Source organism: Pempheris klunzingeri, chromosome 11, assembly GCF_042242105.1.
Source record: "Pempheris klunzingeri isolate RE-2024b chromosome 11, fPemKlu1.hap1, whole genome shotgun sequence".
NCBI classification, from domain to species: domain Eukaryota; kingdom Metazoa; phylum Chordata; class Actinopteri; order Acropomatiformes; family Pempheridae; genus Pempheris; species Pempheris klunzingeri.
Window position 1 is genome coordinate 11,921,563 of NC_092022.1, and position 25,245 is coordinate 11,946,807.

Sequence of the window (25,245 nt, forward strand, 5' to 3'; positions counted from 1 at the left end):
TTGCAGTATGTGATACAAGTGATAATACAATCACAATCAATAAAGCTTATGCCATAGATTTTACTTTCTATTACTTTACTGATTCTTTGACTGAAATGCCATTTTTGCTAAATGGGTGTAAAAAGTAATATTCAGATATTTTAAGTACCTTTTGTTCTAAAGTTACAGCCCTCTTCAGATCACCCCACAGATTTTAATTCGGATTCAGGTCTGGGCTCTGGCTGGGCCATTCCAAAACTTTAATCATCTTCTGATGAAGCCATTCTTTTGTTGGTTTGGATATATTGTGACGGCCTTGCTGATTGGTGTCTGCTACCCTGCAGTTCTCTGTCCTGAGTCTGGAGAAGTTGGCGTCGGAGTTGCCTGGCTACACCTGTAGGTGTGGTCCCACCTTATAAAAGGCCCTCTCAGTTCTTCTGCTCTCTCTCTGGGGCTGAGTTGCTCGCTGACCACATGGCCAGAAAACCATTGCTGTTTAGTTTTGTTCTTTGTTTACACACATCCACACTCATTTCTTTCACCAATCCACATCCTACACCACTGACAAGCTACCTTGTTCATATTTATGTTGACTTGTGTTGAGTTAAGAAGTATCTCCTTGCTATTTTTTGGTGTGGAATCTCTCCTTTGTTGCAACCCGTGAGCAAGGGTCGTAACAGTATGCTTTGGGAAGTTCCTCTTCATCTTCAGCTTTCTAGCAGAAGCCTGAAGGTTTTGTGCCAACATTGACTGGTAACTGAAATTGTTCATAATTTCCTCCACCTTGACTAAGGCCCCAGTTCCAGCTGAAGAATAATAGCCCCAAAGCATGATGCTGCCACCACCATGCTTCACTGTGGGTATGGTGTTCCTTTGGTGATGTGCAGTGTTGTTTTAGCGCCAAACATACCTTTTGGAATTATGGCCAAAAAGTTCAACCTTGCTTTCATCAGACCATAACACATTTTCCCACATGCTTTTGGGAGACTTCAAATGTGTTTTTGCAAAATTTAGCCGGGCTTGGATGTTTTTCTATCATTGGAATTACTTCTTTTTTTTTGTGCCTGACTTCTGCTTTCCCAGCATCCTCTTTTACTCAGAATGATGCTTCTCACATGCTGCTATTTATATTTAATTAACATACTTCCATTTCCCCACTGGTAAGGGGTCCACTGTCAGCCCTCCCCACATCTCTTTTTAAAAGACAAATTGCAAATTAAAAGTGTCTATCTTAAAAGTGTCTGTGGTTGCAATTCAGTGGTGAGAGATGTGGTCAGTTTGGTGGTTTGTATCAATGTTTTATACTGTCTCATGATCTCTCTTTGTGTGTGTGTGCATGTGATCTGCCCAGAGGAAAGGAAAATCTAAATTAGGTAAAAATCTAAAATAATAATAATTTTTTTGTCCGGCCTATTTCTTCAAGACCTAACTGAGCTCAATTTAACATCTGTGCGAGATTTTGACCATTTTCCTATAGTTCTTAAATTCAGCTCGTGAGAAATAGCCCTCTTCTTGTCGCAGTCCTATCTTGATTTAAGATCATACGATGCTTTTTCCTCTCACTGCACTGATCTTTATTTGTCTGAAATAATCTGCTCTTGAGGTCACATCAGTGTTCTTCAATCATAGTCCTACTCCTGTACCATTTGTCTACTTATTTCTCCATAAGGTTGTTAAGGTTAAAACTTGTGAGATGCAGATTATGTTCCTACTGTCCTCAAACTAGATGCTGTCATTTGTTTTAAATTGACTTATTCTTTTGCTCCCTATTTCTCTTAAAAGGGGGGGCACAATCCAGTAATCTTCAAATGAGAGGATTTATTTCTGACAAGAAAAAGAAAAGACTACTGTGAGCAGCTAAATTTTCCTGTGTGCTAAGTTTATCATGTTACATCCTGTTAATATGCTGACAGACTACTGTACTTTTAAGAAGTAGCCCAGCTGAGGCAGTGTGTGTGAATGCAACACTGGCAGAGAGGTAGGCACAACATCTCAGGATTATATCACAGACCTATTGTGGATGACCTATTGTCAATTCCAGCGTTAGGTGGACATTTAAACAGTATTTCAAATGGGTTCAATCCATGCTGAGGACGGAGTAATTTTCTCATGTGAAACAGCACTAATGGTGCTTTAATCCATGTGAAACCAGTTTCATCACAACATTTCACAAGTTTAGCCATAATTGTCCCATTTTCATGTTCCACTGCTCCTGCAGTCTGTGGGTGGTAAGAGCAGTGGTGGTGGATGTTAAATCCCAAATAGGTGGAAACTTAAGTTAGAGTGCTGCTTACGAATACTGGTTCTTTGTTAGAACTGATGAGGCTTGCAACCCGCGGCTCTTTCATGCCTCTGCAGTGGCTCCCTGTTGCTTTGATCAAAAACAGAAAAAAGGAATACATGATGGCCATTTTGTTTTATTTTTCAATGGAGTCAAATGCATATTGGTGTAGATGTTGACAGACTTGTCCTTAGCCAATTTGCAGGCTTCTGTAAGTGCAACCAACTCAGCAGCCTGTGGTAAGAAATTTAATGTAGTTCCGTCCCTGGAGTATGGTGTTTCCTCTGTGTGCAAGATTTGAGGAACTGGATGTGAAAGCAGAAGCACAACAATGTCCCATGTAGCAACTTTACAGGATGCAGCATCAGTTGATGCATACTGTAATTTGGACAGTGACCTTCTGTCCTCCGTCAGCTTAGTGGCTGAGTTAAGCAACATTGTCTGACTTACAGATGGCTGCAAATTAAGAGGTCATCAACATAAGTAAAGTAAGGTGGAACACCCAGGTAAACTCATGAGGTCTCGATGTAAGGCTTGAGGAAAAACACCTGGACTTTCAGCATAGCCTTGTAGGCATCATGTGAACATGTAGCCTTGGGCATTGACCAAAAATGCAAACCAGTAATGGCAGTTTGGATACACAGTTATGGAGAAAAATGCATTTGCCAAATCAACAAAAGAGAATACAACGGGGATGTATTTTCTTAAATGTAATGCAGTTCTTTTTTTTTTTACTGGTATTTGAATGTTATCAGAAAATGTTCTTTCAGGTGGACCTCCTATGCAGTGAGAAGCTGCTGCCCCATAAAATCGTGGTTTTCCAATCTGCAACCAGTGTCGAACATAACAGTTGAGGCGTTCCAAGAAGGCCCCAACCATCTGCCCGGCATTTTGTTTAACAGCAGTGATGTGAAAAGTTTTCATTCTAGTGGGAAACTTTGTTCTACATTCTTGGGTCAGTGCTGCCACTGCTGCTTGATATGGAGCGCTAGAATCATTGTCAGGGTCCACATTATGTGGTCTTAACATACATCTCTCTTGGGTGAAGACTCTGGGGATCTTGTGCAAATCTGTGCCAGCCTTCTGCATTCTAGGAATGTAGGTCTGTTTTCATTACACCGAATTGTATGACTGTTGTTGCAACAGAGTGTCCACTGGTGGCGTCACATGGGACATGGCTTCTTCAGTGTCTGTCTGACCACCATCTGAACACCAGCTGAGTCCCATTGTTCCCTGCCACTTCCATCATGGGCATTGTGAGTGTTTTAGTCTCTGGGCCACATCTGAGGTCATAATGTCTCCTTGGTCCAGTTTCATTGGATCCACTATAGTCTTGTAGAGTTGGCATCTGTCCAAACATCAGACTCTTGGCACCTTTAATAGCGGCTGACACTACATTATTTCAAGAAGAGCAGGTCTAGACCATTTATTTATTATATTGAACAACAGTGGCAAGGAAAAACTCCCCTTTAACGGGAAGAAACCTCGAACAGACCCAGGCTCAATGTGGGCAGCTTCTGTAGGGGTCTACGTTGGGTGGAGGTTGGACAGACAGAGAGAGACAACACAAACAGCAACCAACATACTAGCAGTGACTATAGCACTAACAATAGGAATGTGACTAACAGATTAGCAGTATGATATTATTGAAAAGCATGACGAGTGGCCGACGATCCGCAGCAGTGATTCATGAACCAGAGAACCACATCAGCAGGACCAGGACCAGGATCCACAGGAACCTGAGAGATGAGAAAGCACAGAAAGGCTCCGGGGAAGATACCAAGTTAGAGGCAGACATTTGGCTGACATGGGACATAATGATGGAGAGGAAGAGGAGGATAGAGAATAGAGGAGCTCAGTGCACCATAGGATTCCCCCGGCAGTCTGAGCCTATAGCAGCATAACTAGGGGCTGGTCTAAGGCCTGATCCAGCCCTTAACTATATGCCTTGTCAAAAAGGAAGGTTTTTAGTCTACTCTTAAATGTAGAGAGGGTGTCTGCCCCCCGAACCCAAACTGGAAGGATGTTCCACAGGAGAGGAGCCTGATAGCTGAAGGCTCTGCCTCCTGCACTACTTTTGGAGACTTTGGGAACCACCAGTAGGCCTGCATTCTGGGAGCGCAGTGCTCTAGTGGGGTAGTACGGTACTATGGGCTCTTTAAGATATGATGGAGCCTGACCCTTAAGAGCCTTGTAAGTGAGGAGAAGGATTTTAAACTCTATTCTAGATTTTACTGGAAGCCAATGAAGAGAAGCCAGTACAGGAGAAATGTGGTCTCTTCCTTTAGTTCTCGTCAGAACACGAGCAGCAGCGTTCTGGACCAGCTGGAGAGTCTTTAACGACTTATTGGGGCAGCCTGATAATAATGAGTTACAATAGTCCAACCAGAAGTGACAAATGCGTGTACTAATTTTTCTACATCATCTATGGATATGATGGGCCTGATTTTAGCAATATTACATAGATGGAAAAAGGCAGTTCTAGAAATCTGTTTAATGTGGGAGTTAAAGGACAAATCCTGATCAAAGATGACTCCCAGATTCCTCACAGTGGAGCTGGAGGCCAGAGTAATGTCATCCAGAGCAGTTATGTTGGTAGAAAAGCTGTCTCTGAGGTGTCTGGGGCCAAGCAAAATAACAGTTTTATCTGAATTTAGCAGCAGAAAGTTGTTGCTCATTATTTCTTTATGTCCTTGAGGCAGATTTGAAATTTAGCCAACTGATTGGATTCATCTGGCTTTATTGATAAATATAATTGTGTATCATCTGCATAACAGTGGAAATTAATGGAGTATTGGTCCAAGCACTGAACCTTGTGGAACTCCATGTCTAACTTTAGTGTGGACAGAGGATTCGTTGTTAACGTGTACAAACTGAAATCGATCTAATAAATAGGACTTAAACCAGCTTAATGCAGTTCCTTTTATACCAATGAACTGTTCCAGTCTCTGTAACAGGATGTGATGGTCAAAGTAGTAGTCCCACTAGCCTGAGGCTTCCTGAGCGCTAGGGTGTCGATGGTGGAGTCTGAGCTGGTGGAGGAGTTGATTGTTGAGCCTGTTCTTCTCCAGCAGGCGGAGCTGTTGGGTCAGGTCTCTGTGGCAGGTTTGTCTGGTGCTCTGGGGTGTTTGGGAGGTGTGACTATTGGCTCCCTGTAGGCCATTATTGGCTACTGGGGCGTTTGGGAGTGGAGGAGCCGAGTCCACATCCATTTTCTTTGCTCTTTGTACATCGTTCAAACAAGGATATATTTTATTCTTTGTCTCCCCTCTGTTTAGGCTTATGTACCCATATCTTCCCAAAGTTTTGATTTCTTTGATTTAAACTTTTTGTGTATTGACCCAACATTATTTTCATCTTGTCACTCGGAGGAGGGATTTTACTTATTATTCTTCTGTCTTTTGTGAATTATAGTAACTGGTCCAAATATCTTTCAAATTAGATACACCAGAAATAAAATAAAATTCTACAGCAATAATCAAGCATGTCTTCCTGCAAGTCCCATTCATGTGTTAATCATTGCCATGTTCAAAGTTCTCTAATTTGAATAATTCAGTCATTTTTCAGCAGGGATGTTCAACGACAAAGACGCCTTTGAGAATTTTATTAAAGAATCAACCAAAACAATCTGTTGTATCAGCTGTATTTTTCTACTGTTAAAGGTTTTTTTGGGGGAGTTTTCCTTTATCTGAATCGAGGGTCCAAGGACAGAGGTTGCAGTATGCTTTACAGATTCTAAAGCTCCCAAAGATAAATTGTTACTTTTGTTTTTGGACTATGTAAATAAGATTTAACATGACTTGACTGACCTTGAAACAGGAAGTCCAGATGAGCTGATACTCCAAAATATCTCTGCAAAGAGAGATGCTTTTGATTGAGAGGCTAAACACTGTGGTCCTCACAGATGTTGGTACAAGTACTTTTATCCTAAGTATATTTTGTTGGTAATAAGTATTTGAATCCAGGACTTTTACTTGTAATGGAGTATTTTTATATTATTGTTTTGGTATTTTTTACTTTTTTATTAAAATGTCCGTCTGATGGTGTGGTGTGTGCATGTGCTTGACATCCAACGAAAATGCATAAAGAGGTTAATAAACTTGTTATTCAGAATTTGGTTTCTGTTAGAAGAAAATCATGTGACCCCTCATCTAGATATTGACCCTGCTTAGAGACTGTAGTTTCAAAGTTTCGCCACAAGATGGAAACAAAAGATTAGAGAAAAATGCCACACAAGTTGAATGATCTTCTGCTTTGTCATAAAGAACCTAATCATATCAATATAATTAGTTGTTAGTATGAGTACAGGTAGTATTAGTTGTAGTGGTAGAATCAATTCATGCTAATTAGGTTGACTGGATTAGAGTTTCTGTATATTCCAGTGCATTTTTTACTGTTTTTTGCTGTTTCTGTACAAATTGTGTAAATTGCAAATAAAATACATTTCTTGAAGTTTTGTCGTTTTTGTATGTTATGCCACTGTTTTATTTTGTTTTTGTCCCATTTCTTTATTTGGTTATCTGTAAGTCAACTGGCATATCTGCATGTACATGCTGTACACGTTACCTATAAGCACTTTTTCATAGGTAAATCAAAGCTTTGTCATTAAATTGCTGACCTTCCTGGTGAAGTTTGGGGAGGTACTTTTTGATTATGTGCCTGTGTGTGTGCGTATGTGCATATTAGTAGGTCTGCCGGTGGAATCTGGCTTAGTAAACATTTGGCCAGAGCCTTGTGTACCATGTTCTAATTGAAGTGGACTACTTCTTGCCAATTAGCGAAACACTCCTTTAGCTTTAAAGGGAAAACCCAAAGGGTACAGTGTCTAGAGGCCTCTTTGAAATATGCACTGGAAAAAATTAATAACTTGGCTATCCAACATCAAGCAAGGAAATAATTAGTTTTTTTTCCCCTTTTTTTGTCCTGGTTTTGAACTCACATAACATATAGTTTTATCAGGTCAAGGTAACAGGATTACGACGAGGAGCAGTGGGAGGAAAACCTGGGAGTGTTGGACAGCAGAGGGCAGTCTGTTGGTTAGTTAAGACATCACATTCAATGTACATGATGGCACTGACAGTATCTGATAAAAACACATACTAAACATAACAGGTTTTGTCAGGCTTGTTTTATAAATTATAAACTCTTTTTCTATGGAAAGTGGTAGATACACTGGATCAAAAAGTTTAATCTAATGCAGTGACATCTATTATTTAGGTGTTTGCAGATATAAGATATATTTACATTAATTGACACCTAGTGTGTCAATTGTATGTTGCATGTTAAATAAAGCAGAATACTGCAGGACTGATGATGTGGTATTACTCTCCAAATTTAATTCTTTGCTGTGGCAAAAAAATATCAATTTTCTTTGTTGTCATTTGAATCCTGTAATTTCAATTTTTCAGCATATCTCATTGCAGACACACAAGCCTACAGTGCCGGACCAAACACAAAGACTGCTCTTCTTCTCTCTTCAAAGTCTGACAGAGTGGCGTGCTTCACATTCCACATTGTTTCCCCCTAAAATGAATTCATACTTAATGGGAAGAAGTATGAATACATTATTGTATTTCTAAGTATGAAGTATGAGTATATTATTGTACTTCAACATCAATACAAGGACTGACGTAAAAACCTATAATTAATTCTTTTTGACATTTAATAAATTGAGTTTTGATTCACAGAGAAGTTCTTTTGTTTTTTGTTTATTGTAAAACAGCCACTGGATGGCACAGTTGCTGACAAATACAAAAGTCATTCATAAAATATTTGTGCAGTCTCTCTGGAGTTAAAAGACAGGACATTTTAAGGCAGTATGGGGTGGCATTTACTGTACACAGTTGCATATTCAAGCGCATGTTTCAAAAGATATAAATATACAAATTTTTACAACAAACTATTCAGTGCACTTTACATTTATCTATATTGCAAAAAACAAACAGAAACTAAATAAATATTACTATGGTAATATTCCAGCATAAATGACAATACCAAACAAAACAAAATAATGAATATCTGTCATATACAGTTTTATAGTCTGTCAAAAATTACATATTTGAGTACTTTTTATACTAAATATATGGTGATATTGTCTGTTATGTAATCATCTGCTTGTTTTAAAGCCCTCTGAATTTGTGATCATTTAATAACATCAGACTATGTGGCGCAGGAGTGAGTCACATATCTGCAAACATGAGAAAACTGGTAACACTGTAATGTAATCATAATTGTAATTCCTGACATAGTGCTACAACAGGCTACTGCTTCTTTGAAACACTGGTATACAGTACAGTCTGAACCAAAAGCTGGACTGCTGCTGTACAGCTGAGAGACAAGGGCAAGATTAGGACAAGTCCTAATGCTCTCTGTCATTTCAGTATCAGACACCTGGTTGATGGGAACGTGACTCATCACCGTCCTTGCTTCATACCCAAACAGTTGTGGTGCTCTCTGGGGGTTTTTCCTACGGCAGACGACAGTATCATCATTTGTTTACAGCAAGTCTAACTCATACGAAATTATTTTTAATCAATCAGTATATTAGTAGCTCACCTTTTGCTGTTGAATGTACATCACAGCATCGTGAACAGTGACGAAAATATGTTGAGGATTCATGTAGTTCATTAGACCACTTGATGTGAGGATCTTTAAGACGTGCTCTAAGGGGATAAAAATCAGTGATTGGTATTCACTGTAAGCAAGTGAATTTTGAAAAATGTAATACGTTTTTATCATCCTTACGAAAACCTCTCCTTAAAATACTATAAGGAGATAATATAACAGAGAAAACGAGTATTTCAGATACTTAGGCCTTACCATTGCAGTTTGCCAAATATACATGAACTCCAACTTTCTGGCATTCAGTGCACATCTGCAAAAAACCAAAAGCAATCAATCATACTGACACACAGGAAGAATGCACAAACAAACGGATGAAGCCTCATACAGTGAAGTAACTTCAACAGACTAACCTGTGTAAAGAGTCTTGCTCCAGCAACGTCAACAAATATCACGCTGCTGCAATCAATTAACACTGCCTGAACATCACTCTCAGATGTTTCTGCAGAAAAGAAAAAAGGACCTTAGGAAATTATCTGCAGTACATGACTACAAACTAAATAGATAGATGTCATTTGTATATACATATATATATATATATATATATATATATATATATATACACACACACACACAGAACCACTAAAAGGTTTTCATGACTTACCAGGTTTAAAGAACTCATTTTCTGAGGAAAATGATGTGTTTGCAATGCCTCTTTCCTAAAGAACAATGGAAGAAGAAAGAAGAATATGAAACTGAAATTAAATCGGATTTTACAGGGATTGCGGTCATTAAGTGATTGCAGTAGTCATACCACAGTGTTGACGGTGGCCTCTCTCTCCCGTTTCTCCAGGGCTTTCCTGGACTTCTCCCGGCTGCGGATCTTCTCTGGCGTCAGGCCCAACAGCCTGCTCATCTCCTCCCTAAAGAAGCTACGGTTGCCGTAGTAAATAGGCCCGTTGTAAGTCAGGATCTTCACTCCAGGCACCTCATAGCACTGAAAGGAAAACAGGATTGTCCCAACTTTATTCTAAGCCAGGCCAGATCGTCTCTGAGATTGTGATCAGTTCTTGGAATAAGAAATTATGATTCTATATGACTCAAATTTAAGGTCAAAGACCCGGTTCAGAAAGTGTCCTGAAGCAGAATGTTTATTTGCATATTAAATAAAAGGAATCACCTTGCTGTGGTTCTCCAGAGGTCTGTAAATTTCTGTGTTGCTGGCCCGACCAAGCACTGAACAACTAGCCCTGTTGAATTATGGGTCATTAGGTTTAATTGAATGCATTATAACATATGACCTGCATAGCTTGACAGGTATAAAGTCAGTCTCTTTGTATGAGTTTCTCTTTCAGATTTAGCTCCCATGCAGATGTAAAATTCTCAATGCCATTTTTCCATTAAAATTTGGTGGTTTCCAGTTATAGTTAGTATAATTCCTGCAAGAAATAAACATAGTTTGAAACACATGTTGAAGATAAACTCTCAGATGTGCGTGGTATTTCTTACAACATAGAATTAGAATGGAAATTGTACCTTTGTGTTCGGCAGATGACGGTCATCATAGAGAAAACCACCCCGATGGCTAGGCCAAGGTCCACGTTAAGCACCACTACAGACAGCCAAGTTACCACCCAGACCATCTGCACAAAGACACAGCCACAATAACATATTGTCATGTCAGGATATAACAATTAACAATGGGAACATGCCAGTGATTATTATGGTTCATTCCAGCCAAGCAATCAGTGTAAAAGGCGAAGGCTATTTATCTGATGTGTCACCCATGCTCCAGTGTATTATACTTTTACCAATCAGCGCCCTTACAAAGTCAATCTTGCTGACTCTCCACAGCTCAGGTAAGTCCTGGAACTGTAAGAACATCTGCCTGAGGCTGGTGACATTGATGCATGCCAGTACTGCCTGGGGAGAGAAATAAAGGATGAGATAAATGCACTTTCCCTCACTCTTTCTGTCTCTCGTGCTTGTAGAGATACACACATGCAAACACACCTTGGGAAGGAAGTAGAACAGTGGTCCAATCAGCAGCAAGACAATCAGAACAACCAGACTAGTGAAGAAGCCGGAGAGCTGCAGGAACATACACAACATTCATGTGGATTAGAGCAAATAAAACCCCATAAATTTAGTGTACATTCACATACATATCTGACAAAGGATCCAGCAGACTTACAGTATATCATATACACTACCTGTGTGTATCCTCCAGCACTCTCGAGTATGTTAGTGGTGGCTAGAGTGGCTGAACTGGGGAAGCAGGTGAAAAAAGAGGACACTGTGTTGGAGACACCGTGAGCTAGCAGCTCCTGAAATCAAACACAGGTTTAATGCAAAAAGTTAATAAAAACATATTGATGAGAATCTAACATTTCAACAAGCAGCTGTGACGTCCTCACACTTTACCTGGTTGGGATGTATGGAATATCCGTGTTTATCAGCGTAGATCATCGCCAGTGAGACCGACACAGCGTAACCAACAAATGTTATGGCTACTGTGTCCCCAGCAATGTCAGGGAAAGTGTGCAAGGCAGGCATCTGTGGCTTTGGGAATCTGAGGATAGGATTATTAAAAGTCAAACAACTGGAAGCTACAGTGCATCAGTGTTTTGAGTTAGTTTTTTTCAAATCTAAAATATTACCCTGCTGGGATGTGGCCAACTATCTCAATGTTGTAAGTAGAATCCAGCGAAGAGGCGTAGGCCACACCTGTAGCAATAATCACCTGAAGAGTGAAGTATAAAATCATGTGTTGTAACCTGTTGATGATACTGTGAAAAGTAAACCCAACATTCATAAATCCAGTTGACGAACCGTGAGGATCTCTACAGGGATAGGTGTACGCAGGTGCTGACGGTAACGCATGTTAATTTCCTTAACTGGCACCAGGACAGCCAGACACACCAAGGAGATCAGCAGCTCAGCCATGTTGGTGTGAGGCAGGTTCTCCATCACTGACGCTAAGGTCTGAACAGAAGAGCCAGTGAGCCGTAAGCAAACAGCAGCTCAAACACATTGGATTAGACAATGTCATCATGACACGCTGCTTACCTTGAAGAGGGAGAAGGTCCCAGTGTGGCGAGGGAGCCGCAGCCCCAGCATGCTTTGCAGCTGTGAGATGGTAACATGGAAGGCAGCGGCACTGGTAAAAGCCTTAACGATTGGCTCTGACAGATAGGTGGAGAGGAAGCCCAGCTGAAGACCAAACATGCAGAGCTGGGGCACGAGAGATTAACATAAAATCATGACCTCTGTCTGGGGTTCAGATATGCTGGTCTTAACAAAAAGAAAGTTCTGCTGTTTCGGTTGCATTATTATCTCATTTTGGGATTTAAATTCGTAGACTTCATGTACTTGGTAAGTGCATCTGTCTTACCATGATAATTCCTGAGAGGAGTGCTACAGCTGAGGCCACTCCAATCCTCTGTCCCTCAAACTCAGCTGCTTCTGGTGAACTTGAGTTCATGTCCAGAGGAGTGGGAACGAGCTGCTCCACCACAGACCCAGTCATCAGACTCACAACGGCGAAGGTACCTGGGAGAACATCTATCCACTCAGTAACAGTACAAAACATAAAAACTGATGCTCAACATTGAGCTCAAGGTGCATGCATGAGATAATGTAACCATGTATAGTATTGTTCAAATGACAAAGACATCGGCTGATTAAGATGATGTTTGCTGTGCTTCTCTAGAATATGCAACAGATTTTTACGTGGACACAAGTCTTACCTGTGGACACGTGGCGGCCTGTGCCAAAAAACATATAGAGGACCACAGGAAAGAAGGAGGTGTAAAGGCCAAATATTGGTGCCACGGATGTGAGTAAGGCAAAGGCCATGCCTGTTTAGGGAAAGACATTCAAAAGGACATCAGCAAACAGTTTTTTCAAATCCTGATTAGGATGTAAACTCTGTGCTTGTGTAGATTTAAGTTAGAAAAAAAAACTATGGAAAAGTATAAAAGTGACAATATTTTTATCTTCACAGTGATGATGTAAATTTTGACAGTTGTAGTCATTAAAATAAAACAAAAAACCCCAACACTTTTCAAAACTTTGCAGAGTTATTGATTAAGTTTTTCTAGGTTGATTATAAATAGTGGTTATTATAGGGATATTAACAATAAATGTATGCCTTGATATTTATTATTATTATTATTATTATTATTATTCTTACGTTGTGATTGATATTTCAAAATCCTGACTAAATCTAATTTAAAATAGCTTTAATTATATAATCAATAATTATTAATTGCAGAACTATATTATATCAGAACTTTACTATACTAATTATTTTGATGATTTAAAAACGTACGGCAAGAGAAAGCAGGCTTTCTTTTTGCTTTGTTTAGTAATAGAGCAATCGATTATGTGTTCACTTACCTTGCGGAATGTGTAGAATACCAACTGTCAGTCCCGCTATAGTATCTCCTAAGATCCATTTCTTCAGTCTGTATCTTGGCAGCCAGTTGAAAATGGGCACTCTCTCCTTCAACAGGTGCAGGCACGCTCGTTTTGAGCACCTGCACCTCCCGGCGAGCTTTTCCCGGAGCCGCAAACTTCCACTAGTATCATCGTCGGAGCCGTAGGCCTGTTTGAAGCGGTCCTCCGTGTAAATATTCCTGTACACGGCCACAGAAGCGCTCATATTGTCCGTGTAGAGATGAGTGATGCGAGCTCACCCTGCAAGCCCTGATGCAGAGTCAGTAAAGGTGCAGTCTGTGGCAATACATATTTATAGCAGACTCTGCCCTGACCTCAAGAGCCATTGCATCTTCCTGTCAGACTTTTCTTAGCCAATAACATGGCTCAGAGCTCAACCTTTTTTGTTACAGTGTTGAACAACTGTTTTCACATCTTTGTCCTGCCTCAAACATAAAGGTGTGCTTGTCCACTTGTATTTTTTTTCCCCCATCAAAAATCCTCTGGGTCCTACTGCTAAAAGAATTTTTTTTTCTACAGAAAGTAGAAAGTTAGGCAACCCCTTCCTCCAGACACACTCACACACACCATCCTTTGCTCTGCACAGTCCTATCCTCCTTAATGTCCCTCCTCCAGAGAGTTATGCGGGAGGTACAAGCTCAGAGGAGGCACAATTAAGTCATACAATGTATACCACTGTGAAACGCCTAAAGACATCAAAGTCGTATTGTTGGTGGAGCAGAGGTGTAACCTCAAACCATGTCTGTTAGCGAGGAGTTCATTTCCGAGAAGGATGGATGTCTGTAATGGGTGGGTGTTTAAACTGTGTAGCCATAAGGAAAAGAGTCTGGTACCCAGGAGACCCCTGTGAAACTCAATCACACATGGCAGCCTGGTTCATGGATCAAACCACACCTTGACTCTGGCCAGAGATTGTGTGTGATGAGTGAGATTGTCCTTTGTCAGACAGGAGTGAGTACAAGGGGAGCTTTCGATAATAAAGAGATAAAATAGGATGTGTGTCTACTGCCCATAGCATGTGCAAAATATAGCTTGCAAACGTAACTATGATAGAAATAGGCATTGAGTTTGCATGAGGCAGAAGAATGTCTAATTCTGAGGAGTATAAAACAAAGGAAATGGAGAATTTATCCCTGTTGTAAGCCCAGCATTGGGTGCTGTGTAAGAACCTCTCCCATCTCATGAATGACGTTTCCCATCTCATGAGCCTACGTGAGGAAGTGCAGGCAATGCTACAGTTTTCTATTGTTACATTGGAAAACACCCAAGGATTTTGGCTCAAATGGGCGTATAGACCTTGGCTAGAAGGGTATAATGTTTTGAAGTTGGTCAAACTGTGCCACTTTCAAATCTACGGCCAAGATGGCAAAGCATCTAGTAATGTATTTATGAAGTTGTTTAGCCAACTAACAGGAAGCATACAGTGTATTTTACTGCCATTGTCGACATGACAGGTGCAACCCAACAAATATGATCAATGATTCCTGAATGAGAGCATGGCGTTCATCATAGTGATGATGAATGCAATTGTAATATACTATAAAAAGCTGTGATACCTTTAAAAGTTAAATATGAGCAAACCTTTTACCCTTCATGTTACGGCAGTAATGCCACTGAAGCTGGAATTATGCCTCTCCAGGCTGCACACAGGCTGCACTGAGGACAGTCCTATAGATTTGTGTAACTGTTTCTTTTATGCTTGTAGGATGTACCTTTTATGCTTGTTCTCCTGTCTGTTTCGAACCGGCAGGAGCTAAAACAATCAATCAACTTGTTAGATGCACAGGTTTAAATTTTTGGATTAGTGCGTCTTGGCCCCACTGCAAGCCTCTGCTACCTCTGGTTATCCTTCTGTGCTAGGTTAAGTCGCCTGATGTTATGTAACTCTCGCTTACTACACGGCCTCGCACTAAGGAAATCAACAGTTTTAGACAAAATACTGACTTGAAAATTACCAACCAGACCAGAATCAGAGTCAAGTATTCAAATCATCTTAAAAAGTTTTGACGTGTAAGCAAACAATTAGGCTTACCTACGAACACGTGCAGCAGACTCTGAGCAACACAAACATTCATTAGTTTGTTTGTTTCTGACCACATGATTGAAGTCCAATAATCATTGTCCTTTTATATCTGTTTTGGTCTCCACCATCTCCAGAGGAAAATATCTGTATTTTTAACATGGATGACATTTGACTTTACTGATTGACTGCCTGATTGATTTACTGCCTACACACTAACTATGCCTGTCTGAAATTTGGAGTTAGACAGGTCATGTACAGTGAGTTTATCTAAGGTTTTTTTTAATTTTTTGACAAAATCAGAGGTTGCTGCTGGAAATTGGGCTGATCAACATGTTAAGACTGAAGATTTGCATCTATTAAAACAATAAACCAAAGGGGCTCTGTTGTGCTGCAGAGTTGGATGACAACTGATTTCATCACTGCAGACCTTTAACACATTACTTGTAGTTATTTAATACATTACAAATGTAAAACTTTCACATTTTTATATTACGAACATGGAATCATTTGTATTTTTATACAGCATGTCACCTCATCAGCACAGAGCCGTAATTAGTCGGGGGTGTTTGGTAATCCCACATACAGCGAAAATCCTGGAGTCAGGTTAATTGATTCATCCCTGATAAATGTCTCCATTTCTTTCTGATGACTATCATTAATTCTAAATTCAAAAAAGGAAAACAATGGCTAATGTTGAAGGAGGTTTCGTCCATACTGGTGTTATTCCATGAAAGAGAAAACATTGCTAAAGATGTTGCAGGGGTCAAACTGCATGTAGGTGAAAGGTTTAGCAATGTGTTACAAAGGGAAAACACTGGCTGTACACCCCCCAAAGTGTGATGTGTCCCTGCCTCATTAATGTTTCAAACTAAACGATTAAACAGAGCATTGTTTTTGTTCAGGTTTCATATTCCATTTCTGTGTCTCTGCTGGAGAGGAGATGCAGTGATATAAGGGACTTTAAATGCCAGGAATGTGGGCCATTGTGTTGATCAGCTCCAGAGGATTTATGAACATAGCGACGGCGTGGTGTGTCTGCGGGCTGTTTAAACAAGATATTAATCAGTGGTAAAAGGAACAATGAATGGAAAAGGATATGGAGTGCTAACCCCAAACTAGACGAAATTCTTCTGCTCCATCATAACACAGACAGCTCTTTTTAAATTCAAACAATGAAAATGTGAATACCTGAGTGGCATAAGTATGTGTCATTTATACAATCCAGTGTGCATTCAGTTAGCTCGAAAACAACAGCAAACAGGGTATCGCCTCTGTTTTGCGGACACAAAATGTGTCAAGTGATATGACTAGTTTTAATGTGAAGTCGCATTGTATAGGACCACTTGTCACAGTGTTTAAATGTGTGAAATTAGATGAATACAAAAAGAATTATTCTGTTTCCGTTTTCAGTATCCTGAAGTCTCGACATCAATTATATTGACTGATAAAAAACACTTATGGAGGCTTTTGAGGCTTGTAAAAACTTTGATGGTAACTTTACATTAATCACATTATAAAAATATCTCATCCACCCTGTCTCCGTCATGCTGAGTGTGTGTCCTGATCTTACAGGGTCTTTCTATTATTCTCGTCCAGGGAGAGGCTCCAGTCATTTTGTGGCCTATAGTTCCTGCTATTGTTCTTTATCTGCTTTATGGGATGGTTGTCCCGACCCCCCATGGCATGTTACTTTGGAAATGACCTTGTCTATGAGGCTGACTACTGGCCGCCACCTCTCCTTGTGTCCCTGTCTCCTCACCTCTCCCATCCCTTTCCGTTCGTAGCTCCTCTCCATCCATTAGTGCCTCTCCTCATGCTGTCCAGGTATTTACATTGTTTGACTCCATGAATCATGTCTCTGTGAAGAATTCTTCCTGTTGGTACATGAATTTGTTGCAATTTGTCACTCACGCCATACAGAGTTTGTGCAGGGGTTAAGAGCCAAGCACAACCCTGGAATTTGTCAAACAGCCCTTTGATGTGTGTTGAAAAGTGTATATTTCATGGAAGCTTGTCCGGCTCTATTATTCAGGCAACACAATAATCAAACAAGTTGCATTCTTTAGCGGGTGTTTTTAGCCACTTTTTTCTCTGCTAATTCTTCTGTTCTTGACTGTACCTGTATCTTGCCATGTCTTGATTTCAGGGCAACACTTTCAAAGATCTGTGTTCACGTTTAATTCTTGTACATCTTGGGGCCAGGATTTTAAAGCATAAAAGTTATCAATGTTATCAAAGTTTAAACTTTTCTTTTTTAAACTGTTTTTCAATAGAGAGTCCAATATGTTTTGGAGTTGAGCTGCTGATTTCCTGTTCACTCTTGATGAACGTCTCCTGACCTCCACCACACCTACACGAGCCACGTCCATTCATCAAACATCTGTGTCGTGCATCTCCTGGGCGGATAAAGCAGCACCCACTTTCATCAGCAGGCTCCCCAAGGAATCGTGTCTGAGTGTGTGCACACAAAGCAACTTTTATGTTCTGATTGAGGTAACAATAAAGATGATGCCTTAAGGACATAATGTGTTTTAACCTGGGTTAATGCGCAGGAACGTGATCATGCTGCCAATAATATCTGATTAAGTGGAGGGTTATGTATTGCTATTGTTTGGTGTGCTGCTGGTGAGGGAAGTACACTTCGGTATATTGGAGCATACCGAAACAGACAATGAAAATGTCATCAGCTTGCCTAAGCAGCCTGTCTATTATCTGAAGAGAACAAAAGGTGAGACCTGAATTCCCATTTGACCTTCACTTCCTTGCTGATACTCACTGTCCTGTCTGTCCCCAGTCAGGATATGGTGCCACACATGAAAAAAAAACATGTTTTCAGTCTCATCTGGTGTATTTCTTTCTGCCCCCCTTGCTGACTTACAGTCACATCTTCGTGGTAGAAATGAGGCATATGATATTATTCTTTGCATAAGATCTGCCATCATGCAGTACATTAGTTATGCTCCACAGTTTGTGTCACCTCCAGAATAACAATTAGATTTCCTAAAGTATGTAGGGAAGCTGTTTTGATTTACAGAGGGTCAAATGGAGAGTCTGGTTATGGGATGTGTCACTTCCTAGCCCATGCCAAAGCATTGTGCGGCTCAAGTACACAACGGCGACACAGCCTTGAACCACATTGAAAGGGCCGCTGCTGCATTGTTCGCTTCATCTTAATGCTTCTGTCAACGCTAGATTCACTTTCAGCTGTAGAGCAATTGCAGTGTTCAACCCAATGAAAAAACAACCCTGTGTTGTCATGTTAAGACAACACAGGGTAGGCAACACCCTACTGTAAAATTTTCATAACTGGTGGATGTGCAGTACAGAATATTTAGTCCCAGATGCAGTACACTACTAAATAGTGGGCCAGAAAATAAAAGAAACGTCTGCATCTGAATATGTCGTGCTGATACATGTAGGTAATTTTCTGCTAAAGTAATTAAAATGGACAGTTTCTCTGTATTCCCTGAAAAAATATGCATAAAATAGAACCAAATATTAAGATTGTGAGATCAGCCACAGTGATGAGGTTCAAAGTGAATAAACTGCAGTGACTCCAGTCTTTCGTCTTGTGCGTGAGACTCTGATGAAGTGGGTCCTTGAGAATCACTAGTGCAGGCAGGTTCACCTTAGACAGAGTTCAGGGCAGGTATGTTGTGCTCATTGCCCAAAAATGTTGACTCACCAACTTTTAGTAGTTCAAATACTGTGCCTACATATTAAAGAGTTGGTTGAATCAAAGCACACAAAATAAAAAGAAAAGCACAACCCATTTCTGCTTTACCTCCAGTGAGTTCCAGCCATGCAAGTTGGTTCAATTTATCCATTTCTGTATTTACCAAAGTGTATTGGTGTGATCACAACACTAAAAAGTGAAATTTCTAACAGAGGATCTTATTCCAGAAACGGTGTTGTGGTTAGTCTGGATAATACACAGGCCTCCCTCTTACTCACTCACCTCACACTTTTCATAGAAAGCAGTTCCGATCATTATTTGATAGTATAATTTATTGTTCTCCCTCAAATTTCCTTTGTGTCTGTGGCAATTGTCAGATATGTACAACCACAACAAAGAGGCAGTACAGTTAAAGACAGCCATTTAACAACAATATCAGCAAAAATCAAGAGTTGAGTACAACAAAATGTTTATGCGCAACCTCTTGTGACATGGATTTGTTTAACGGAGCTGTACTGGAAAGTCTGAAAGATCTCTGGTTGCCTGCAAAAGGTGGTATCCTGTTTTGTTTTGTTTTAATCGCCACCAACTAAAAACACAACAGGGAAAATGTAAGAGTGGCAAAATGCGTGTTTATCTGATCAGATATAAGCTGCACGTGTTAGCAGCTTAATATCTACAGCAGTATTATCAGAATCTATAGATTCACAGCCACTCTTTGGATCCAACGACATATCATGAGACCAAAAAACAGAGAAGGAGGTTAGACTTATACTTTGCTATTTGATCACACTGCTCTGGCACGCCGCTAAAAAATCCTTTAATGAATGATCTGAGCGCCTACACATTTCAACTCACTGTCTTCATCGGGACATGTAAGAACAAGAAGCAGCGCACAGATACGTATATCAAGGTCAGTGTGACTGACATCATCTGTGACGGTTATCCAGCATTACTCTAATTGTCTGGAGCTGACCTTAGCTTCATATATGCATGAGCTGATACTTGATTTTACATGCCCTGATGAAGATTAGATTAAAGGCTTTTGATTTCTGCAAAGTGGTGTGCCTTGGCTTTTTTTTTTTTTTTTGGTTACGACTTATTGATCACATATCAGTACAAGTCTAGTTGCCCTTTAGCAAATGTAGCACAGGACAGGAGTCCATTCTTAAAGGCATTGTCACCTCCTGGATATAGCTCTGTTGGTTTAGGTATGGCGTGGCACCTGAGTAGAGCGCGCAGGAAGCAGGACATGATGCAAGAAGTACAATACTGCTGTGTTTACAGCAAGCTACAATCATCATTACAGACGCTGGTTAGTCCTCATTCTCATAGCCTTTTAGATACCAATGTGAATCCATCCTTCCATTATCTAGTCTGATGTTGAAATTTCTGATCATACTGTGCTGTCAGTAAGACCAAGACTAACTAGCTGTACCCTGCAATAGGTGAGTTTTTCTATGGGACATGTAGCATTACCCTTAATATATCATGTATCATGTATGTAGCCATAACTGAATGCTTTTCATGGGTCTCGTTTTAAAATGATTCGGCCGAATACAACATATTCACAATTTACATAGTTAACACTGATTAACAAGTTAGCTAGAGCTGATAAAACTCAGCTAGTTACAGTTGTCATTGCAGCATTTTAGAAAACATTGTTGTCTAACCAATTTTATTGCAAGTGAAAAGTCTTCCAGTCTTCCCCCAGTGCATAAAAACTGTAATAAACAGTCGGTATTCAGTTAAAAGTTGTGATCATCTATTTACAGTTTCTTATGCAATCCCTTTCATCATTAATGCCATTCAATTATATTCCAAAACAGGATTTTCTTGATGCCAGTCTGAGCGCTCTAAAAAATGGTTCAAAGGACTGCTGCATCACACCCTCGGCAGCACCCTGCATCACACCCTCGGCAGCACGTACCAGGCTGAAAGTAGCGGGGCGGAGGCCAAGGAGACGTGGACCCAGAACTGTACTGACGGTCGCTGCCAAACCACCTTCCTGCCACGCTGTGCCATCACTCATACACACACATCAGAGTTCAGACAACAAAGGTGAAACAAGGTTTTGTATTTCTTCACATTGTGCTAGAAATAAGCAAGCGCAAGAAACACTTGATAAAGGTGTTGTAGATACATTGTTAAGCAGTAGTTCTTTCTTTTACTATCAAGCCAAAGTAACCGAAAAAGTGTGCTGCAAAGATGAGGATAAGTTGAAAGATGGATGCATTATTTGGTAGTTTGATAGTTTATTTTGTAGCTGAGAAATTATCCCAACATATCATTCTGTGTGATTCAATGAAAAACAAATGTCCAACAAAACAAATGTATGTACTTCGTTGAGTGAGCAATGTATGAGCAATATTATCTGTAATACTGACTTTTTCAGAAATGATTACAGTGATGAAGGCTTTTGTTTTCATTGTGCAAGCTGGGAGGTGCACACCTGAAGCATGGTTTGAGTGTGTTCGGACACAGTTTTACCCCTTAACACTTGAGATGAGATTAGCTTCAATATCTTATGATGCCACTACTGGGTGCCTTTTTTTGTATTCTTCATTTTCCTCTCCTTATTTCTCCCTTCCATTTTTCTCTTACCACCATCTTTGCTTTCCATTTCTCTTTTACCTCACCATCACCTTTCCCTTACTCCCATCGCATACTTGTTCAGCATCAAAGGCACCCGTGGCTCCGGCTGGATGGCCACTAGCTTCTCATTTCCTCTCATGCACTCCAGCCATTCAGCGGTGGCGTGCTCCGTCAGGGCTGAGCGGACCCCAGGGAGTCCACCAGAAGCCTCTGCTAGGCGCTCACCGCCGCTTCCTGCTCATTTAAGAGAGCCCTCAGAATGGAGCACCATTGTCCTGGCTGTTATCTGATGGCCCCACTCAACAGGCAGACAAAGCCAAGAGCCTGGGGGCTCCCCCCACCTCACTGTCTGTGTTGAGGCTCTCCTGATTTTTTCTTTTTTCTTCTTCTTTTTTCTTTTTTGTTTAACATGTCAAGCTCAAGAAAGGAGCTCTACAAACATTGATAGATGCATGAAAGCACTACACATTTTCTGGGCATTTAAAGAGTATTCATAGAGTACTAGACCACACAGATATGTTCAGAATAGTTATTAGTGATGTGAGGGAACCTGATCTATGCAAGCCAAGGTATAATTACGTACATTATAGTGGCAAAGCCTATGCGCTGAGCAACAAAGCAAGTGTGACTGATGGAACAACAGTAACAAATCAGTGAGATCCTAAATTTACAGTGCAAATCAGCAAACGTTATTTAACAAAGCTTTTTCTGCTTCAATGACACACAGCCAGTTTGAGTTATGTGTGGAGGTAAAGTCCAAATGTATTATATAAACAGGGTGAATTTGATTGCAGACAGATGTAACACACACATGCATCATGAGAGACAAACAGCTGGACATACAACATGTCCAAATTATCATATGGGCAAATAAAAAACACATCAAATGAGGAAGGAGCTAAAACCACTGAATAAGTACATAATACACAGAGACATGTTCAGCTTTACTGGGTAAACAAAGGAGACTTGATTTTTTGGAAAAATATAGCGGAGGTACCGCTGCCAGGGGTTGGTAGAGCAGTTCAACATGACACAAGTCTGTCAAGCTTGTACTGTGTCCAAAATCATGTTCCCAAAACAGGCCACAAAAATTTGCCTGACTTTGTTGTTTGTTTTTTAGAGATAAGCTTTCAATTTGCTTGAAAGAATACCTTGTTGTCAGGTATTCTGTCTCTGTTTCGTCCACAGAGTAGCTGCCAGTTAGGCGGCTTTAAACAAAAGTACATGGCACAAAGTCATCAGCCTCTGGTCTTGATATAATTTGTCTCACATTTACTTTAACAGATGTTTTGTGTGAATAATATATGAAAAGGGACACAGAGCACATTGCCAGGATGAGCCAGTGGATCAGTAAAGATTAAAGGATACTGACTTTGAATCAGCCAAATATACCAAAAGATCTTAAATCCATTCGGTGGCATCAATGTCACTTTTAAAATCTGCAGTTTCTTTTCAAGCAAATATGTTTGAAATGTGTTAAAAGGATTTCTACAGACACAAGACAACACATTTAATTTTAGGTAATTTAGCTCAGCAAAGTCTGGTTGTCATCCTCTGCAAGCAAACTGCAGGTACTCATATGTGAGCAGTGAAACTCTAGACCTGCCTGTTTCATGATTTATGATATTCAACACCTGCATAACTACAATCTCATTACCACAGGCCTTATAGTAGTTTACATTTTATTGATTACACTTAAAAATAGGAAAAATAATGTTTTGAGTTTATTATTCAAGAGATTTCCTAGAAAATGCATAGGAAATACTCAAAATACTGAGGTAGTCAAATCCAGTCAGTTTGATTTATATCACCTAAAATCACAAACCACAAATTCAGGTGAAAGGCCTTCACAAGCTGTGCAGCATACAGCACTCTCTACCATTAAGCCCTCGATATGGAAAAGCAAAACCTACCTGAAAAAGACAGATAGGAAAGAAAAAGAAGAGACCTCAGGAACAGTCAGTGTGCCTGAACTGGATCAACATGAGCTGCTTGGCTGGCTTAGCTATATATTTATTTTGTCAACCAAATGGTTATTGGAGTTCAGTTCCATGTGATTGTTTTTATGTATAAATAGCACATAATATAATCCTTATATTTGATTATTTTGTTGTTGCTTTTTTTGTGTGTTTAATATCATATAGAATATCATATCATATATGTGCATCATATATAACAACCTATATCAAACTGATTGTTCTTTGGGAAAAAACTGTGTAATTTTACTCAAAAGAAACAAAATGTCTGACATTGTCAGTGCATTGCATTATATAATGTATGTCATTTCAACAGTGAACCACACAAAAAATAGAGAAGTATGAGAAATGCTGATAAAAGGTGACACTATGGAGAAGATACAACATGAGAGCAGTGTCCTCTTGTGGAGAGATAAGGGAAAACAAATGCACCAAAGGGTTTTCCTCTTTATCCAGAGACAGCTTTTAACATTCTCTCATTAAATAGCCTTTTTTTCCTCTTTTTTTTCGGTGCCCTGTTCTTGTTCTGTTGGAGACTTTGCCCCACGCAGAGAGAAAGGTAAGGGGGTTTCCTATAGAGACACCATTGTGTGTGCTGTATCAAAGGGAGATTTGTTGAAGGAGCTTTGGTGTGCTGTGATATCACCCACATCAGTCAGGACTGCCCGTGCAGATGCCTGCAACCAGAGGGTGGGGGGATGTGGGGCTGGACTCACTACCTGCTCCAATTTCATAGACTTCTGACCTGACAGGAGAGACTGTAGCAGCAGAGGGGAAGGTACCAAAACTAGCAGGACTCATGTTTAAGCTGACTTTAAGCAAATAATACATCAGTCTCCTCCTTCCTTGAAATTTATATGTGAAACTCTAAATATTTACCCTGTGCGGAGATGTGATCCTGTATTGTCCTGTAACAAAAAGTCTACAGTATCACGCGATTAGTTTTGCTGCCTCCTCAACAGCCCTCTCTAGTGGGGTGGCAATGAACTGTATGCTGCCTTACCATGTGAGGTAAAACAATAAGTATGGTTATAATTTAGGTGGAACAATAATTTCGAGGGGACCTAATGCCTCGGATGTGTTCATGTAATTGATTAAATTCAACACAATTTAACTGTCTCTCCAAACTTCATGTGCACACTGACACGAAAATATTTCCCTTGAGTTACATAGCACTTGAGAGGTGGTATGGCACAAGACCTATTCATCACAATACTGAGTGAGTACATACTGACTGAATATCATTACTGTGATATTAACAGTCAAATTAAACTCATGTATCTATTTCAGAACCACAATATTTTAGTCTTCTGTCAGCAGGAATTTTGAGTCCAGAATCAGAAAAAAACAGTAAAATATTAGGTGCATTTAAAACAAATGCTGCTATTAACAGTGATTTTTGTGAAAAATAATAAATTATTATAATGCATTCATAGCATATATTCCTTGTGTTTATATAATTTATATACAATAGTATGATTAAGTTATTAAAAGAAATACTAATGTTTTATTTTAATCATCCAGTCTCACTAAGGCATTCTTTTTCTGTGAAACACAAGTGGCAGGATAATTTAAATACTTAAAAATAAAATAGTAAAATTAATTGAAAGAGGAGGGAATCTGAAAGTTTTTGAAGCCTTTTTTTGGAGTATGGTCCACGCAGCACATGAGCCTATTTCACCTGCACAATGAA

At 39.9% G+C, this 25,245-nt stretch overlaps 1 protein-coding gene across 1 annotated transcript; it reads right to left on the minus strand.

The window, feature by feature from the left end:
• Window positions 1–7,999: 7,999 nt before the first annotated feature.
• On the minus strand, window positions 8,000–13,661 carry slc26a10 (solute carrier family 26 member 10). The gene is made up of 18 exons (XM_070839736.1): window positions 13,223–13,661; window positions 12,571–12,681; window positions 12,216–12,373; window positions 11,891–12,055; window positions 11,654–11,806; window positions 11,482–11,564; window positions 11,246–11,393; window positions 11,035–11,148; window positions 10,835–10,912; window positions 10,649–10,744; window positions 10,358–10,464; window positions 10,002–10,071; window positions 9,636–9,818; window positions 9,486–9,540; window positions 9,235–9,323; window positions 9,080–9,134; window positions 8,816–8,922; window positions 8,000–8,726 (listed from the first exon to the last, which is right to left on the minus strand). The coding sequence occupies exons 1-18, from the start codon at window positions 13,485–13,487 to the stop codon at window positions 8,688–8,690; spliced, it is 2,076 nt and encodes a 691-aa protein (XP_070695837.1). The 5' UTR covers window positions 13,488–13,661; the 3' UTR covers window positions 8,000–8,687.
• Between the last annotated feature and the right edge of the window lie 11,584 nt (window positions 13,662–25,245).

What these genes read in the sequence shown, in the direction of transcription:
- slc26a10 (XM_070839736.1), bottom strand. Translation starts at nt 13,487, where the DNA reads ATGAGCGCTTCTGTGGCCGTGTACAGGAATATTTACACGGAGGACCGC. An exon ending in TATTCTACACATTCCGCAAG is followed by an intron (nt 12,682 to 13,222) that starts GTAAGTGAACAC and finishes TTCCCTAAACAG; the next exon opens with GCATGGCCTTTGCCTTACTC. An exon ending in AGGCCGCCACGTGTCCACAG is followed by an intron (nt 12,374 to 12,570) that starts GTAAGACTTGTG and finishes ATGTTCTCCCAG; the next exon opens with GTACCTTCGCCGTTGTGAGT.